This window comes from Neodiprion virginianus, chromosome 3 (genome assembly GCF_021901495.1).
Source record: "Neodiprion virginianus isolate iyNeoVirg1 chromosome 3, iyNeoVirg1.1, whole genome shotgun sequence".
Lineage (NCBI taxonomy): Eukaryota > Metazoa > Arthropoda > Insecta > Hymenoptera > Diprionidae > Neodiprion > Neodiprion virginianus.
The window spans coordinates 17,880,861-17,900,597 of record NC_060879.1 but is presented as its reverse complement, the minus strand read 5'-3'; the positions used below and the strand labels follow the sequence as shown (position 1 = coordinate 17,900,597).

The 19,737-nt window shown below is 40.4% G+C and overlaps 2 protein-coding genes across 3 annotated transcripts in view; one reads left to right on the top strand and one right to left on the bottom strand.

Moving 5' to 3' along the window:
- Positions 1 to 5,266: 5,266 nt before the first annotated feature.
- Positions 5,267 to 7,510, bottom strand: LOC124299597 (uncharacterized). The gene is made up of 2 exons (XM_046752865.1): positions 7,010 to 7,510; positions 5,267 to 5,784 (listed from the first exon to the last, which is right to left on the bottom strand). Exons 1-2 carry the CDS (start codon positions 7,508 to 7,510, stop codon positions 5,686 to 5,688), a joined length of 600 nt encoding a protein of 199 aa, XP_046608821.1. The 3' UTR covers positions 5,267 to 5,685.
- Positions 7,511 to 7,617: 107 nt separating this feature from the next.
- LOC124301389 (uncharacterized) overlaps positions 7,618 to 19,737 on the top strand; it is a 131,384-nt gene continuing 119,264 nt past the window's right edge. For both annotated transcript variants that reach the window (XM_046756349.1, XM_046756348.1), the window contains exon 1: positions 7,618 to 8,303. The gene's annotated coding sequence lies outside the window, so the exon portion shown is untranslated. The remainder of the gene's footprint in view (positions 8,304 to 19,737) is intronic.

Below are 19,737 nucleotides of genomic sequence, written 5' to 3'. Positions count from 1 at the left end.
GACGTTCATATGAGGTCAAAACACTTTGCGCAATAGCCTAGACAAGTTCGACTGCTGTTGCAGCGGTGCTGCAGGCCGAAGAGCAGGTAGACACATCGGAACACAGATGTACCCGGACACCGCGTCAAACAACGTATCCCAGATAGAAATCTACACACCAGATTTAAATAACACGAGTCCGAGTCGCGTGTCCGGGATCTTCGGGCGACGCCACACACTTGAGTATCCAATTGCCCCTTGGCGTATTTTAATTTGACGAAATTGCCACGGCGCACGTTTTGATTGATGCTCCAAGCTGTTAATTAATTTGCACCTCCTCTTTCGGGAGTTGCGGTTACACTTGGGCGCGCATTTTTTCAACGGCTTCAACATCCGCGATAAATATATTGCATACGCGACTATGTTCCCATTACTCTTATGGTGGGTTCAGACTGTGCCCAACGATCGCTAACGAAGCTTGAACCATAGGGATCGTTACTGTCGCTTTATTCAAGACTGAACCCGGCTTAAAGCGTACGTATGCTAGCGTGATCGAATGTTTTCTTGCCTGCTCCGCAATAACAGTACCTTGTAATAATTGCTGATACTACATAAAGCCACGGCTGTTACTAATTGCAAGAGCGATCTCTGGTACTAATTTTTTCTCTGAATCATGACTGGATCATTCTGCCGATACCCCTAAGAGAATTTGTCAAGGAGTCGTCAAGTTGTTCACGTACATTTTCAGCCAAGATTTTCGCAGTGAAAATAACCTGTATTTTTCTGCTTTCCATTCTGCGTCTCACTATGAAATGCTTCCACTAATCATTTCGCATTCTTCCGTAATCCCTTATGAAACGTTAACTTTTTTCGTTTGGTGTCTCCCCCGATTTTTTCCTAAACTCATTTCAGTCGATTACATCTAACTTTATTCAAATACCGTTGCATGGGAAATAGCAATATATTTCGGAGCAGTGAATTTCTGAGAGACTCCATTCAATATTCGACAGTATAATAACGATGCCAAGCGAGCGATTACGATCAAATTACCACCAAGCTACCATTCCATCCTCGCAGCAATATCTTGATAGACATTCCCATACCATGATGAAATAACAATTATCAACCTGGCAAACAAGCAAGAAGTTTGAAACGTTTAAGCTTGAGGGTAAACGCCGGGTTGAAATTACAAGCGGAGAACACAGCCGTGTAGTGTAGTTGGGGGGGGGGGGGGGGGGGGGGGAAAGAGAGGGACAAGCGTCAGTCGTCTCGGCGCGACGCTGACGGTGATCACGGGGCTACCTATGCACCCTGTTTGATGGGGAGGCGTGCACCGTTTGGAAAAGTGCGCCGCGGATTCGCGTGTGCCTTGTACATGCACGACCCGCGTAAGGGAGGTAGATGGTGGAAGGGGGAGGGGGGGAGGTGGAGGGGAAGAGTGCCGTCTATTAACATCTTGGTATGCCAAATTACAGACTGAGGTAGATTACCGGCTCGCTCGAGTTCCCGGCGTTGAGAGTACGGAACATGACGCTAGATTTGCCAGGGAGTGTGTATGTCGGCTGTAACATTACCGTGGAGTCGTGCTGAGTGAGATATTACCGCCGTCATAACCTCTAATAACTACACAGAGCCCTTCATAACGCCCGGAGAGTATCTTGTATTGTGTATTCCGGCGTGGTGGTGCAGGGCACCTCGCTTGTCTCGCCAGTAATGTAGGTAACTTTCCAAGGTCCTTCTCTCGACCACCAGCTGTATAGCTGCGTCTATAACCAATTTTAATTTGTTCGTTTTTATCAGAGTCTGGACGCCGGCGCGGAATCTTGGAACAGAGCACTCGAGATTTCGCGTCACTGGGTAAACACCGGGTAGCCAAATTTCGCTACCAATCTGTGATCAACGACCAACGATGACGTCGTTTGACTCAAAGTTTCATTCTGGTCGGTACGAACAATTCTTCTTGTCAGTAGATTCTTTACTGTTCTTCTTTGGTGCACGACAAAGGTGAATATTATATATAGTCACATGGACGTAACGTTTTCACGGATGCTGCAGCACGTTTTCCTGCAGATGTCAACGAACCTTGAATGTATTTAAAATTTGCTTGCATACCGGTGTACATAATTGATAAATGAAACCAGAGGAAAACTTAAAATTTCAAAGTCAGTCTTCAAAACTTTGCAATGAAATATGTTTCAGCACCTGAAGAAAACCCTTTTTTGGGCTCAACGGTTTTGTTTTCATGACCCAATTTTGTTCGAACCTATGATATCAATGAACCAAATTGAATATTAATTTTGAATATATGTCAAAAACGAACTGAAAAACGCTCAAAGAAACTTCTCGTTTCTGGTGGATCATTTCCAGCACATGATACGAGCTAAAGCTGTTAAGTACCGCGAATGTCTACTGGGCACTAGTTCTGCTCTTGTTATTAAAGTCTAAGCAAGATCTCAGGGTAAAAGATAAAGTGGAACACTGTATTCATTCATATGCTGAATAAGTCAAACAGTGGTCAAGTGATGCAATTGGTTCTGGCGCTGTTCGAATAAGATATTGTGTTTAAAGAATTTTCGAGAATTGCAGTAATAAAATGGTCAAGTTTCATGAGAGCACGCGGCAGAAGTCACAAACTGACACATTTACTCGCGGTAATCCCAGTGTGTCCTCCTTTTGAACAGCAGCCCTGCGAGTGTCTGCTGCTCACCACAGGATCCAGCTATGCGAGTAATGACGTCAGTCGAATGTAGTACGTATTTCGCTGTTTACTGTTGCTAACCGGTTCGAAACATGATCGTGGACCGGTGACAAAAATCGTCGAATGGAGCACTCTGGCTCCGTTCATCTCTTGAAGCACGATCGAAGGTAGTGTAAACTGCAAGATAACGTGGGATGAACCTGCAGTAAAAGAGGCATGAAACATTGCCAAGAATGATTCCTCGCGTGGGATTCTTAAAAGGTGTATGGGAGGATAAAGAATTTGATCCGAAGGTAAGGGATAAAAGAAAATAGGGATTGCAAAATATGAATTAATCTCGGGTCGTTGAGCGTTCGATTCTGGGACTCACCTTGCCCGAGGCGTTCTAAGAGCCATAAGTCACCGCTCTCCGGTGGTACGGTGCACGGATAACGGTGACTGTACGCGAACTCACGATTTCCATAAGTCACCCACAAGTCAGGATTCTATCGCACTCTGGCATAAGAGCCGTAAGTAGGTAGGTAGGTGTGCGCTTCTGACTCCCCCGGTATCATACGGTCACTGGGAACTAAATCGTGAATTGTAACCAAACGCTTTGCCCGCTGATCGTACGTATACCTTGGGGTTACAGGCACCTACCTCCTACATATCTTGATTTACCACGGAGAAAGCTGACGTCACAGTAACTGTTACCAGCTACGACGATGCTTCGACACGATTTTAACGTTACCGCTGCAGATGGACTTTGATAGTCTGTGACCATTGAAAGACTTTCGAGAACCTCAAGAGATACGATGACTCGGTAACGAATATCTTTTCCGGACAAAGATTACAGGGACTTTTCACTGCACTTGGAATGACGCAGTGGAACTCTTGGAGTGGCATTTGGTATTGTGGACCGCTTCGTCCAGATGAGGCTCTGGCATCTGAAGGGAGTGCCATGCGAGGCGTGTCAAGATCACGAGCGATGAGAGAAAGGGGAAAACACCAGAGACAATTGGGGAGCAATTCTTGATTGATGATAGGGCGATGAATGATATCCGATCGTTGTGTTTCGCATAATTCAAACTGCCTCATGGGGCCCAGGTCTCGGCTTGGAGAACGATAATGTATCGCTGAATACAGATATATAATACTGTGTTGGCCGTCGTAGGTGGGGAGTCCAAATGATCTGCCCCCTGTGGTGCAATTAAAAAGACGGACCTTTTTCAGGATAAAAAAAGTGAATCGGAATTTTACGTTAGTCAACAACTGGCAGGGAGGATACTGGACACGATGTTTCCTGGGATTTTTTTTCGAATTTTTTTCATTGATTCTTTCTAACGTGACATGGGGATTAATGGTGAAGTTTGAATTTGGAATGAGCAGAGCGTGTTCACACGTATGTCAGGGAGATCACCAGCATCATTAAAGCTGTAATTGCTTCTTCAATTAAACAGCCAACAAGTGTATACTTGTATGAAAAGTATAATCCAATGTGTTAAATCGCTTTTATCAATCTACTGAAATGAACTCCGAATATCAGGCAAGAAAAAAACATATAATGCCTCTACTGGTAAATCTGTTGTACACGGCGATTAATTGGTAAATACGAAAGACTTATGGTGCTTAATATCTGTCGGGTGTAGTTTTTGAATTGGATTCTTCTTATATCGCGTCAAACTAGCCGTGAAATTCTATATCATGGGCGTGGCAAATATAGGGAAGAAATAAAAAAGTGCAGGAAGAATGGATGAGAGGTGAATAATCTCGAACAATCACTATTGGACTTATTGTTAGTAACTGAGAATTCGATCAAGTCATTGAATGTTTTGATATTTCAGTAGCGATACACTTTGTTGCATGTTTAGATATTCCGATAGCATATTGAAAGTAAAGCTACAAATGTTCAAGGAGAAACAGAATAATTCAATCCTGATTAAACTGTGAGCACGTTAAAGAGAATGTATAATTATCAGCACAGTCAATTTTCGGTTAAAACATAATTCGGTCCAAACAAAAATGTATGTTCACTCGGCATAATTGATTCGTCGCTGTATAAATGTGGAACCGAAAACGTCAGTAACGCTTCAATGCTAACCAGGTGCGGTATAAAAAATCTGGAGTGACTTTGACGACATGACGTTATTACACTTCCTAACTCCGTTCAACGTAGAAGGTTTAAGCGTTCATTGCTATTTAGCGTGACATTAGTAACTCGTAACTTGTCATGTTCGGGTGAAATAATAAGGACTCGACGTGTTTCTTATTCTAAAAATTTTTTTGACGTTTTAATTGTGTTAAAATGTCCTCTCGCGAGGACATGTAGGTTTCCTACTCGTGTACAGGTCATTCGTTGTTGTACATTGAGAGATGGTCGCGCACGGTTGAAGGTTGCATGTTCCAAAGGTTCGCAGCTTGTTACAGTGACCCCTGTAACACCGTGCATGCCAATATAATATATTACGAGAAATATAAGGTGGAACTGTCAAGTGTCCAGAGTCAAGGTCCAAGTCCCGTGCTCATTGCGACATGGTGTGGTCTGTGTGTCCAAACTCGAAAACGAATGTCACGTGTCGCGTGTCAGACGTCTCCGAGAGGCATGTCGCCTGTTTGCGAATGCATTATATACATACAACGGCGTACTATCCGGTTTGTGCAAAGGTGAGCTGTAAGGGACCAATGACCACCGGAGTTTCCAGTCGAGCGGTCTGGCAAAGCGCCGCATCAGTGAAGAAAACGCAGCAATTAGTTTTGAAGATGAACGCGTCTGTAAAGAAATTTCTCTGACAGCGATCGTGTTACTTGGTCCTTGTCATACTCCCGATCCCCCTCTCCTTTTTTTCCTGTATGTCTGTGCTAGACTCAATGCCGGTGACGTGATGCCTAGGAATTCGCACGGCTAATGTGCGGGACAAAAAAAAAAAAAAAAAAACAAAGAAGAAAGAAGATAAAGAACCTCTTAAGCGCTACATTTGTTTCTGTGCTAAGATCGAGCTACGCAGTATTTAAAGTCATGGATAATGAAATTAGACCATGCATACAAGTACACACGTCCGTGTTAAACAGGTCCTGCAAAAGTTGTGCTGTCCTAACTCCACGCTGGTCTGCGCTTCAGAATAAAGAAACTAAAAAAAAAGTCAACGTTAAATTGAATTAAAAGAATAAAAATAAAGGATCGAAATTGAACAAAAAGAGCGTTGATACTTTCGAGAAATGCCTCGCCTTGAAACGAGATTTTAATCATATGTGAATATCAAAGTAGTGGCTGCGAGTCTTATATATTTGCATAAAAAAAATTATTCGAAAGGAGGCGATTCTTTGAGTATAATCGTGCGCTGCACTCAAATTTACAATCCTTGAACCATTCTGTTCCAGGTGAGAATGTTATGTAATGTAATAACGCCGGCCTTGCTCTTAGAAAGTGGTGGTACCTCTACCGGTTATAGGTAATCCTATGAAAAGGGAGAGGAAATCCCGATCGCAAATTTACACATCACCCCAGATTCACTAAATCATAATTAAAACAATATCTATACGTCTTTTATTTTTTCCTTATTCATTATATACAGCAAGATGTTCGTCCGAGCTTCGTTTTTTCCAAAGTCCAGTAAGTAAAGTGCTTACGACGTAAATCATGGACCACTTTTCGGCTTTGTCAGTTCCATTTTAACGAAATTTAAATTCATTGCAAAAGAATCCAGTATCACCCCAAAACGCAAGTCTGAATTTAAAGTCAAGATACTACAGATCGAGCAATGAATTCAGAGCATCACGGATTTCCCTGACGGTTTATCTGATTCAAAATAATACTGTTCTTCCGGTCAAACGTAAGTACATGGTACGAGAGTTTTCCTAGCATTTCACTGCACAAGCTCCAACCAACGAAACATACCATTTTTTTTAGTGTGAAATGCATGCCATTTCTTTATTTCTGCGTCAAAGGAAAATGCGTTAAAATGTTTTTGTTCAGAACTGCGCATAGAATGTGGCTGTCAAGTCCTTTTTCACGTTTGCGATATGTGGACTTGGATATTTAGAGATATATACGAACACGTCGAAATCGACTACAGTACCCCTTTAAACTAGACCCGTTACTCCTGGTTCACAGAAGTATTAAAAATGAAGTCGCAACAGTCAAATAAGGCTACAGTCAAAATCTTCAAGGTATTAAATGGTGGAACGAAATAATAAGTTTTTCCAAGAAATCGTTTGCAGGATTTAAAGGTTCTCATACCCGACAATGTGTTGACTCAACTCATCGTTAAGACATGCTTTCCAAATTTGTGGCAAATACTAGGAAATGTGACGTATGTATGTATTTTTCGCGAGTCGCGTCATTGAGAAACTCACTATTTCAAGGACATCAAGACACAGAGAACATCTGAGCTCTGCTGTTGGCCAGACCAACATGTTGCCACGGTATGTTATAAATGCACGAGGACTTCCTGATTCCGGGACTAAAGAGCGGTCAGATTCACGTTCAGACCAAAGGTCGAAACGTTGGTTGTTGTAGTCGTGACAGTCGATTCGGACATCCAAAAATGGATCTGGCGCTTGCAGCGCGAAAGTGCGATTTTTCGAAACACCGGTGACGCGTGCAAAAAGCTGACTTGTAGGTGTTTCCGGAGCGTAGGAGGTGGTCCTCTCGCTGGTACCACGTGTGCAGGTACATACGGAGTGAAAGATCGTGAAATCGGATGATCTTGGACCCGTGGCCAAGTATAGCGCTGTCCATGGACCGTCGCAGATGGAGCCGATGGGCGAGCCTTTTCGGTGCAGGACCTTGACCGAGTGAGGACGAAGCCACGCTAAAGACTGCGGAGTTCTGCCTCGGTTAGCCTCGCCTCGCATTGCCTCCGCGGCCTCTCTCCTTCTCCTACCTGCCGAGAGGTCCGTGTCTCTCGGATAGTTTGTCTGCAGCACCGGGTAGGAGGATAGGACAGAATCGAAGTGGTGGAAGAACGCGCGCGGCCTACGCAGCAGCGGTTCCAGACCGCGTTCGAGGTTTTATTAGTTCTTCGGCTCTCGGCGAGGAAACGTGAGAAGGCGGTTGGTTCGACTTCGATTGCGAATAACGCTGGTACCCGGAGTGTCAGTACAAGAGAGTGGTGGTCCCCGCACAAACAGTGAACAACCGATTGTATTCATAGTTGCGAAACGGAATCAAGTTCCTCTAAACCTACAAGTGCTTTAAATTGTCACAGTGCCGGAGTATCGATGTTGTGAAGTTGACTCTTCAGTGTAACCATTTTCGATTCTAGACCATTTTTAACCAGCTTAATTGAACAGTGCGAACGGGAGATAACACGATGTCATCTGTCATGGTGAATCGGCACCGATGCAGGGGTTAAACGGTCCTAGTGCAGGTGGAACCAGAAGATCGATTCGGTTCGGCAACGCCGGTTCGACGATTCGACGATTCTTGAAGCGAGTTCAATTATTCGAAAATGTTGTTCTTCGTGAACGTCAATATCATTTGTGACAACTTCTCACCGCCTGTTGTGACAATTTCGACCTCAGTTAATAGTGACTAGACACGACGACGATTATAGTTTTCACTCCGGAGTTTATTTGATATAGTTAGTGACCAGTTTATCAGCCAGTGTCGCGCTTACCAGTTTATATTGGAATACTTAAAAACAAGGTAAATTTTCAGACCAGCCTTTGAAAATGCACTGCTGGCTCTTTTGTTTTCATTTTATGATCCTATTCCTGGGAATAAGAATTAATGATTAAGTCGATTCTAAAACGCACCCACACTGACCGACTGCGTTGACGACTATTTCAATAATCGTGCAGAAAAATATCTTCCCTGTTCAACGAGCTGCTTAAGCCGATTGAGTTCGCCACGCGAAATCTTCCCAGTTTATTTCATCAATGTCAAATTTTGTCAGATGATGCAGGATTGTTGTGTGAAATTTGGTAGCAATGGTGCATCGGACATGGTTGTTCGAGAGTTGGGGAGTCCTTTCCCCGTTAATTCCCAATTGTCAAGCAACACCGCATGATATCACATGCAGGATATCAAATTCCGCACTTCCAACTGTATGAAAATATTTTAATTTCACATTTAACCGATGATGTAAGAGTTCCGCGAACAAATTTTGAGTAAACAAATTTAGTGCCGTTTGCGAAAATCGGTTGTATTGAATATCGTTACAAATGTAGCTATCGGCTATATAGTACCGGCTAGTTGCTTGCTCAGCTCGGTTAGTTACCCATGAAATCATCCGCGTTTTAGATGTATACGCGTTTGCATGTTTTGAGCTCAATTAGCATCGCTCAATCACAGAAAACTGGTTTCTCCCGGCTACGTTATACCTCCGATCACCGCTAAAAGTACTGGAATAATACCACGCCACACTTCGGTAACGCCATTACGAACAAATAATTATTCACGTTTTCAGAAATGATAAAGTGAACTTGCTCATCAGAGAGGGAGTTCAAGATAATAAACGTAGTGTACAGTAGAGAGAATAACGATTTTTATTTCAATGTATCAACGTGATTGTCCGCAGATTATTCTGTTGGACTGATTGTGAATTTAATTCGACGAAGAGAATCTGCTAGTAAGATCGTTCAGTGGTGAATGACTTTCTTGTTTGGTATCATATATAACGATTGAAAACATGCTTGTTATTATGCGGCAGAATATAAGATTTTGGAAGACTAAAAAAAGTGGTTCATAAGTGATTTGTCACATGTCAGATTATCTGTGAATCCTCTAAAGAGGTTAACTGAAATCGATTGATTTTATTAACTTTCTTTCAAGATAGTTGTGCATCAATTATTTATCAGATTATTATCATATTTGTGAGTTACAAGGATCTCTTTAAGAGATCGAAAATAGGAAATTTTTTAATCACAATCAAAAACTCAAATATATCAATGCCACGTTTAAAATCTCTCAAAATGGTTCAAATTCTAGCAGAATTATTTGATTCTACCATATGACGGCTCATTTTTTCCGACAGACTATTTCATTTTCTAAAAAGTCACTCAAACAAATTTTCTCGTTTTCAGTAGTTAATTTAATATTGCTATTTGTTGATTATAATCAATGTCGATCCACTGTTGAATTTTAAATTTAACGATGCCAAGACGATTAACAAAAGCGTTTCAGTGAATTTGTAGAAAATAGTCTTCTGACTAAAATGAGCGACAGCAGTTGTGGACGAAATCGAAGGAATCTAATGGATTTTGAACTATGTATTTTCAAGCAATTAGAAATGAAGTATCAATATCGAAGCTTTTGTTTATAATTTCAGTATTTTTTATTTTGTCGTATTCAAAGATATCTTCCTAGATTACAAATATTATAGATTGTTCATCAAAAAGGTAAAGTAGGTCTTTTTACGCTAAATGTATAAGTTTGCACCATGAGTACGAAAAGGCAAATAGTGCATATATGGGAGCAAAAAAAGACTGCCTCCACGGCGCACACGATATTTTATGTATCAACACTACGATTTGCAAGTTTTTTTTTCTAGTACGGAGTACAGAAGAATGCACATTCCAGTACTAGGACGCAAAATTTCACTTTTTTGTATTTTGATACTCTCTGTAGCGTTGCAGAAACGTTTGGCTTATTGGTTTACGTACGCAAAAAAAAAAATAAAAGCAAAATAATGGAAAATAAAACGTATAAACAATACTTGCTTTATGTGATAATAATAATAATTATTTGATGAGTATTCAATTCGCGACTATTCCGTAATCGAGTTAAAAGGCATCAATTTTCGTCCAACCAACCTCCTTAAGGTGGAATTTTTGCTCTTCCTGTCCCCGGTGAATGAAAAAAGCAAAAAAAAAAAAACAAACAATCTAAAAAACGGCAAACAATTTCGATCATTTTCGCCGTGAATTAATTTCCTGCACCTCGTAAGAATCGACGAATCGGAAGATGCTCGCTGGCTATCTTCATCTCGAGGAAGACCCGGGATACGTTAGAGAGACAGGGTCTTCTATTTTCTGAAACCAACGGAGTCCCCCGGGATCGCGGTCTGAGTGGGCCATACATCAACGGGACATTAGGCCCGGACAGCTTGGACATTTATACTTCGTTACTTTTAGCCTTGTTCTTGAAAAAAGATAGGCATCAAGGACAGGTCGCCTAATTACCAAAAGGACGCATGTCGTTTGTGTACGAAAGGTGTGTATCTATCCTTCACTGGGAATTGTTTCGGTGGGTGGTTCAAAGAAGAATACGACAATTATCACGTCCGTTGACACGCCTGAATTTCGGCAGGCTAATTAGACCCGAATCAGGCGTCTCACTGCTCTCGCCTTTCATAGATCGGCACTTTTTATTTCGCGCTTCAAACGGTTGAATATATTTTTATATTCAAAGATCGGGCGCCGGATTGTATCAACGGTTTCGCCAAATGAATTTTTAAGAAAACTAAATGTTGGCGAATTGGCTACAGGATTAGGTCGGGATGAGAATAATTACACCGTCGATTACCTTTTGGTACCTTGAAACTGTATGTACACAAAATTTTGATGAACATGAGCCAAATCTACGCTATGTTTCAATGCGACATGAATTCAAATTTTGATAAGGGTAATTATCTATGTTTGTCACACAATTTTCACTCGTCATCGGTAGAGTTTTTTTTACACAGATCGGCTGCAGTCATTGACTGGAATATCTCTAGCTCCTGCTATTGTAGGTAAAACAAAAGTTCTCAATTGAGTTATTCAGGTTCCCTAATGGATCAAATTTCGAACGAAGAGTTTCAACAGTGCTAGAATAGTTTTAAATCAACCAGCACGTCGAGTTGATCCACGGTAGTAAAAATCCATCTTATTTGTATATTTGTTTTAGTCTCATTTCTATTATTTTTATTCCAACTCCTTGTGCAACTCTGTTGCTGCATCCTATTTAAGAAGTTAACCGTACAGGTTCAACGGTTTCAGACATACATTTACGCCTTTAATAACCGCGCTAAACAGCCTCAGGCTTAAGTCAGGTTGGCAGTAACGAGTAGCTAGGTCGATGCGAGGAACGATTATGAGCCGCACGACACAGACTTACAGACGAACTTTACAGGTACAAGATCGAGTGAAACAAGGTCCTACACTTCCTCAAATATAATTATGTAGGAAAAAAAAAAAAAAATTTAGCAACAATACCGAAAAGTGGATTGACCAACTTTGTCACTCTGTATTGATTTTATTTTTGTCAAGCTGGATTGCATCTCTACTGATACAGACTATTTGATGACGAGGTCGTACAAGTGAAAAAAAAACGTGCCAAGAAGAAACGGTAAAACTTGTAAGCTGGAGCGGCCAACTGCGCATGCGCAAAATAATAAAACTATTGGTCGGTGAGATCCTACCGTGGCAATATTTTCGTCTGCAAGGCAGGGGGGCCAACGGACTCGAATCGGGACGTGAGATGAAAAAATCTCCCGCGTTAACTGGTGAATCGAAATAGTATTCTTATGATGACTCGTAGCAGTCATAAGTCGTCGGTCATAGTTTGCAGTAAAAGTTTTACCAAGCGTTATTTTCCCTCGAAATTCACTGCAACAACAATTTGAGGTCTGCTCAATCCAAAAATACTCGCATCAATTACGCAACCTTCTCAAGTCACCTTTGACAGCTGAAACTTGAGATGACTAGCTTGCATGAAAATCCAGCAATGTTTGCGCATGCGCAGTCGGATGCTTAATTTGCCAAGTTTCACCGTTTCCTCTCAGCACAGTCTGGCTACCACTTCGTGTATAATTTACAGGCTAAAAAATAATTGCTTGTGACCCGCGAAGTCGGGGGGACCTGCGTCATCCGCGAGCAGCGAGCCGTTGATTGTCAGTCTCAGAGTGCAGGAAGCTGTTCGGTAGGGATTTATCTTGTTTTTACCTGGCAAATCGACAATTGGCGTGTTACGCAAACACGGCGATACTGTCCGCGTTCGGCGGTGTTGGTCTGCTAGGCGCTATGCCTCGTCCGTGTTATTTCCTTTCCTAATCTCTCGAGCGGGATAAATTTCAACACCGTTTCAAAGATAGCGATAAATTAAGGAAAAGGTGGACTGGTATTCAAATTTGAATTCGAAGAACTGTGTCAAAGTTATGCAAATCACGAACGATAAGACTGGCTGTTAACTTATTATAGGGGTAAATCCTTCTTTCTTTTTTCCCCCAACGGATAGAATGAATTTTTTGTAACCAGCGAAACTGGCGACGTGGAATATATCCTTTGAATGTACGGCTTCTAAGTATTCATTAATTATTCGGAAACATCGTGAGTTGGTATTTTTTTAAAATTCAAAATCTTGTAGTTAAAACTCTAGCTGGTACAGGTGTTTTAAATAATTGAAAAGCCTTTTTAACCATTTCATCAATTCGATTTCACGGTTTTGAATTCTACCCGTAGAGAAGTAATTTTTATTTGACCGTAGATTTTTTACAAATTCAATGAAAATTTGCGAATGAAATCTTGTCCAAGTAAATTCATTTGTATAACTTCGCAAACTTCTTGGAATGAAACACAAACTATTGTCGTAAAAAATATAAAGGAATGAATATTCAAACAACAGTTCTATAAACGTTATTTAGGTGACATTCCAACTTGCCTTAAAAGAATTGCTACGACACTTCAACGATTTCCATCCAAGAGTAACTTTCACACACGAATTTGAGGTAAACGGGAAAATTAGTTGTCTGGACACGGTAGTCATAAATCATAAAAACTACGTAACAACCGATTGGTACAGAAAGGAGACCCGGTCTCGCAGATATCCACTCCAGTCTGAAAAAAAGTACAACTATCTGTCTATTTTATAGATCGATGTATCGGTCTATCATATCCAAGGCATATTGAAAAAACAATTTGAAAGTGGTAGACAAAACGGGCAATGGAAACGGATATTAAAAGGAATTAATCACTGTCATAGAAACTGAACCAATACGTTAATAACACGACTATAACATACGGTGAAACAAAATTGATAACAATAATAACAAAATTGCTGGTACAATTCGATCCTATCATACCTGCAGTGACGTGCATTTGTAGATAACCGCAACTACGTTATTTGTTACGTGTGAAACGGGGAGCACTGTCAAAGCGTAACTGCCAATGAAGTCAAAAAAAGTGTTTACTTTAAGAAGTTTATGGTAGCCGAAAAATAAAAAAAACGTCGTTACCCTGATCGAACCAGACGAAGTTATTAATCATTACGACACCTCATCATAAAACACGTTGAGATGAAAAGACAAGATACGATATTTGATCGTCGCATCATTTGTCACCAAGAATCCAAGTATACCCTAGAAGTTTATAGCCACCTGTATAATAGGACCGAGTTGAACACTTAGCGGAGAGCAATCTTCAGTTACGTCTGCATCCGGTTTTGTGTCTGTGGCGGATCCATCGTTGTACGTATAGGTATAACGCGTATGTAGATATACCCGTGGTAATGACACGTTAGATGAGTCAAAGGCGGACGAGGCAGGTTGTAATTTTATAGTTTGATTGAAAAAGACATCAAAACATTCTTTTTCTAAAACTGCTTATACCTCGGTTTCTCTTTAAGTCGATGACGTTGAAACGCCGCATAAATATAACGCACTTTATGTCTACGTATTTCGAAAGTATTTCTACACTTTGATGCGTCGTTGAAGCAACTGTGCGGCTCGTGACTTTGGTTTTTCGTGTTGAGTAAGTAGGAGAAAAAAAAAAAATGAATAGGGAAGGGAGAAGGAGGAGATAAAAAGAGAACGTCACATTCTGAGGACGATTAATCTCTCGACGAGCTGGAGATCTCGGATGAGTGACCTTGCGCCGACCTCTCGGGATGGAGACACCTGGAGATGATTATAAACCATCCAGATAACTCAAATTTACCGTCCCAAGTATCAACCACACTCTGCTCGCGCCACCTGAGCTCGTGGCATTTAACCAAATTCACTTGCTCACCTCAATATGCTCTTGGCAACTAACCAACTGGCAAAAACCAGGTTCGTTAATTTCTGCACTTATGCATTATATACGTCATCAGCAGTACGAGTTGCGCAAAAAATTCCATATCTGAATATAATACACCGAAACTACTCGTCGAGCGGTAAAAAAAGGTCCTCTACCAAAGATGCGTATGCTGGGACAATCTCTTGAAACTTGAAAATGAATTGCGCATGCGCGAGTTTTATCGGCCGTTCGTGCAGGCTGGCCATCCCGAGTTTCAGCTGTAAAACTGACGGCGATGTAATTGATACGAATTTTCGAGGTTAGAATTTCAAATAATCCAGGTAGTGACTCGGAAAGGTTTGGGAAGCATTTGTTATTGGATCAGGAAATTGATTCTTCAAATAACGGTCGGAATTTAATGCTCATGCTATTTGAAAATTCAAACGTACATATTTTGTTTTGTGAAACGTATATAAATTTTGAACTACTGGTAAATTCGAAAAATTAACGACGGAGCCAGGAATCGAACCTGGTATCTAGAGATGCTTTGCCGGAGCCTTACTCCACTAGACCACCTAGCCGCCCTGACTCTGATGTCGTTAATTCCTCTCATTACCAGTAAGTTCAAATTTGTTTTCTTGTGCTGTGATAGTATATGTGAATATAGAAAGTGTTCTTCCTCTTCAAGACACAGATTTGTAAGAATGTCTGTAAGTGTTTACATTATGGTATCTTACGCTTCTTGGTGCGAAGCTCGTATGACGGTCAATGACCGTCTAATATTGAAATGCGGATATGCATCTTCAATATTAATATAAATAACGAGGCAATTTTCATTTTGTGAAACGTATATAAATTTTGAACTACTGGTAAATTCGAAAAATTAACGACGGAGCCAGGAATCGAACCTGGTATCTAGAGATGCTTTGCCGGAGCCTTACTCCACTAGACCACCTAGCCGCCCTGACTCTGATGTCGTTAATTCCTCTCATTACCAGTAAGTTCAAATTTGTTTTCTTGTGCTGTGATAGTATATGTGAATATAGAAAGTGTTCTTCCTCTTCAAGACACAGATTTGTAAGAATGTCTGTAAGTGTTTACATTATGGTATCTTACGCTTCTTGGTGCGAAGCTCGTATGACGGTCAATGACCGTCTAATATTGAAATGCGGATATGCATCTTCAATATTAATATAAATAACGAGGCAATTTTCATTTTGTGAAACGTATATAAATTTTGAACTACTGGTAAATTCGAAAAATTAACGACGGAGCCAGGAATCGAACCTGGTATCTAGAGATGCTTTGCCGGAGCCTTACTCCACTAGACCACCTAGCCGCCCTGACTCTGATGTCGTTAATTCCTCTCATTACCAGTAAGTTCAAATTTGTTTTCTTGTGCTGTGATAGTATATGTGAATATAGAAAGTGTTCTTCCTCTTCAAGACACAGATTTGTAAGAATGTCTGTAAGTGTTTACATTATGGTATCTTACGCTTCTTGGTGCGAAGCTCGTATGACGGTCAATGACCGTCTAATATTGAAATGCGGATATGCATCTTCAATATTAATATAAATAACGAGGCAATTTTCATTTTGTGAAACGTATATAAATTTTGAACTACTGGTAAATTCGAAAAATTAACGACGGAGCCAGGAATCGAACCTGGTATCTAGAGATGCTTTGCCGGAGCCTTACTCCACTAGACCACCTAGCCGCCCTGACTCTGATGTCGTTAATTCCTCTCATTACCAGTAAGTTCAAATTTGTTTTCTTGTGCTGTGATAGTATATGTGAATATAGAAAGTGTTCTTCCTCTTCAAGACACAGATTTGTAAGAATGTCTGTAAGTGTTTACATTATGGTATCTTACGCTTCTTGGTGCGAAGCTCGTATGACGGTCAATGACCGTCTAATATTGAAATGCGGATATGCATCTTCAATATTAATATAAATAACGAGGCAATTTTCATTTTGTGAAACGTATATAAATTTTGAACTACTGGTAAATTCGAAAAATTAACGACGGAGCCAGGAATCGAACCTGGTATCTAGAGATGCTTTGCCGGAGCCTTACTCCACTAGACCACCTAGCCGCCCTGACTCTGATGTCGTTAATTCCTCTCATTACCAGTAAGTTCAAATTTGTTTTCTTGTGCTGTGATAGTATATGTGAATATAGAAAGTGTTCTTCCTCTTCAAGACACAGATTTGTAAGAATGTCTGTAAGTGTTTACATTATGGTATCTTACGCTTCTTGGTGCGAAGCTCGTATGACGGTCAATGACCGTCTAATATTGAAATGCGGATATGCATCTTCAATATTAATATAAATAACGAGGCAATTTTCATTTTGTGAAACGTATATAAATTTTGAACTACTGGTAAATTCGAAAAATTAACGACGGAGCCAGGAATCGAACCTGGTATCTAGAGATGCTTTGCCGGAGCCTTACTCCACTAGACCACCTAGCCGCCCTGACTCTGATGTCGTTAATTCCTCTCATTACCAGTAAGTTCAAATTTGTTTTCTTGTGCTGTGATAGTATATGTGAATATAGAAAGTGTTCTTCCTCTTCAAGACACAGATTTGTAAGAATGTCTGTAAGTGTTTACATTATGGTATCTTACGCTTCTTGGTGCGAAGCTCGTATGACGGTCAATGACCGTCTAATATTGAAATGCGGATATGCATCTTCAATATTAATATAAATAACGAGGCAATTTTCATTTTGTGAAACGTATATAAATTTTGAACTACTGGTAAATTCGAAAAATTAACGACGGAGCCAGGAATCGAACCTGGTATCTAGAGATGCTTTGCCGGAGCCTTACTCCACTAGACCACCTAGCCGCCCTGACTCTGATGTCGTTAATTCCTCTCATTACCAGTAAGTTCAAATTTGTTTTCTTGTGCTGTGATAGTATATGTGAATATAGAAAGTGTTCTTCCTCTTCAAGACACAGATTTGTAAGAATGTCTGTAAGTGTTTACATTATGGTATCTTACGCTTCTTGGTGCGAAGCTCGTATGACGGTCAATGACCGTCTAATATTGAAATGCGGATATGCATCTTCAATATTAATATAAATAACGAGGCAATTTTCATTTTGTGAAACGTATATAAATTTTGAACTACTGGTAAATTCGAAAAATTAACGACGGAGCCAGGAATCGAACCTGGTATCTAGAGATGCTTTGCCGGAGCCTTACTCCACTAGACCACCTAGCCGCCCTGACTCTGATGTCGTTAATTCCTCTCATTACCAGTAAGTTCAAATTTGTTTTCTTGTGCTGTGATAGTATATGTGAATATAGAAAGTGTTCTTCCTCTTCAAGACACAGATTTGTAAGAATGTCTGTAAGTGTTTACATTATGGTATCTTACGCTTCTTGGTGCGAAGCTCGTATGACGGTCAATGACCGTCTAATATTGAAATGCGGATATGCATCTTCAATATTAATATAAATAACGAGGCAATTTTCATTTTGTGAAACGTATATAAATTTTGAACTACTGGTAAATTCGAAAAATTAACGACGGAGCCAGGAATCGAACCTGGTATCTAGAGATGCTTTGCCGGAGCCTTACTCCACTAGACCACCTAGCCGCCCTGACTCTGATGTCGTTAATTCCTCTCATTACCAGTAAGTTCAAATTTGTTTTCTTGTGCTGTGATAGTATATGTGAATATAGAAAGTGTTCTTCCTCTTCAAGACACAGATTTGTAAGAATGTCTGTAAGTGTTTACATTATGGTATCTTACGCTTCTTGGTGCGAAGCTCGTATGACGGTCAATGACCGTCTAATATTGAAATGCGGATATGCATCTTCAATATTAATATAAATAACGAGGCAATTTTCATTTTGTGAAACGTATATAAATTTTGAACTACTGGTAAATTCGAAAAATTAACGACGGAGCCAGGAATCGAACCTGGTATCTAGAGATGCTTTGCCGGAGCCTTACTCCACTAGACCACCTAGCCGCCCTGACTCTGATGTCGTTAATTCCTCTCATTACCAGTAAGTTCAAATTTGTTTTCTTGTGCTGTGATAGTATATGTGAATATAGAAAGTGTTCTTCCTCTTCAAGACACAGATTTGTAAGAATGTCTGTAAGTGTTTACATTATGGTATCTTACGCTTCTTGGTGCGAAGCTCGTATGACGGTCAATGACCGTCTAATATTGAAATGCGGATATGCATCTTCAATATTAATATAAATAACGAGGCAATTTTCATTTTGTGAAACGTATATAAATTTTGAACTACTGGTAAATTCGAAAAATTAACGACGGAGCCAGGAATCGAACCTGGTATCTAGAGATGCTTTGCCGGAGCCTTACTCCACTAGACCACCTAGCCGCCCTGACTCTGATGTCGTTAATTCCTCTCATTACCAGTAAGTTCAAATTTGTTTTCTTGTGCTGTGATAGTATATGTGAATATAGAAAGTGTTCTTCCTCTTCAAGACACAGATTTGTAAGAATGTCTGTAAGTGTTTACATTATGGTATCTTACGCTTCTTGGTGCGAAGCTCGTATGACGGTCAATGACCGTCTAATATTGAAATGCGGATATGCATCTTCAATATTAATATAAATAACGAGGCAATTTTCATTTTGTGAAACGTATATAAATTTTGAACTACTGGTAAATTCGAAAAATTAACGACGGAGCCAGGAATCGAACCTGGTATCTAGAGATGCTTTGCCGGAGCCTTACTCCACTAGACCACCTAGCCGCCCTGACTCTGATGTCGTTAATTCCTCTCATTACCAGTAAGTTCAAATTTGTTTTCTTGTGCTGTGATAGTATATGTGAATATAGAAAGTGTTCTTCCTCTTCAAGACACAGATTTGTAAGAATGTCTGTAAGTGTTTACATTATGGTATCTTACGCTTCTTGGTGCGAAGCTCGTATGACGGTCAATGACCGTCTAATATTGAAATGCGGATATGCATCTTCAATATTAATATAAATAACGAGGCAATTTTCATTTTGTGAAACGTATATAAATTTTGAACTACTGGTAAATTCGAAAAATTAACGACGGAGCCAGGAATCGAACCTGGTATCTAGAGATGCTTTGCCGGAGCCTTACTCCACTAGACCACCTAGCCGCCCTGACTCTGATGTCGTTAATTCCTCTCATTACC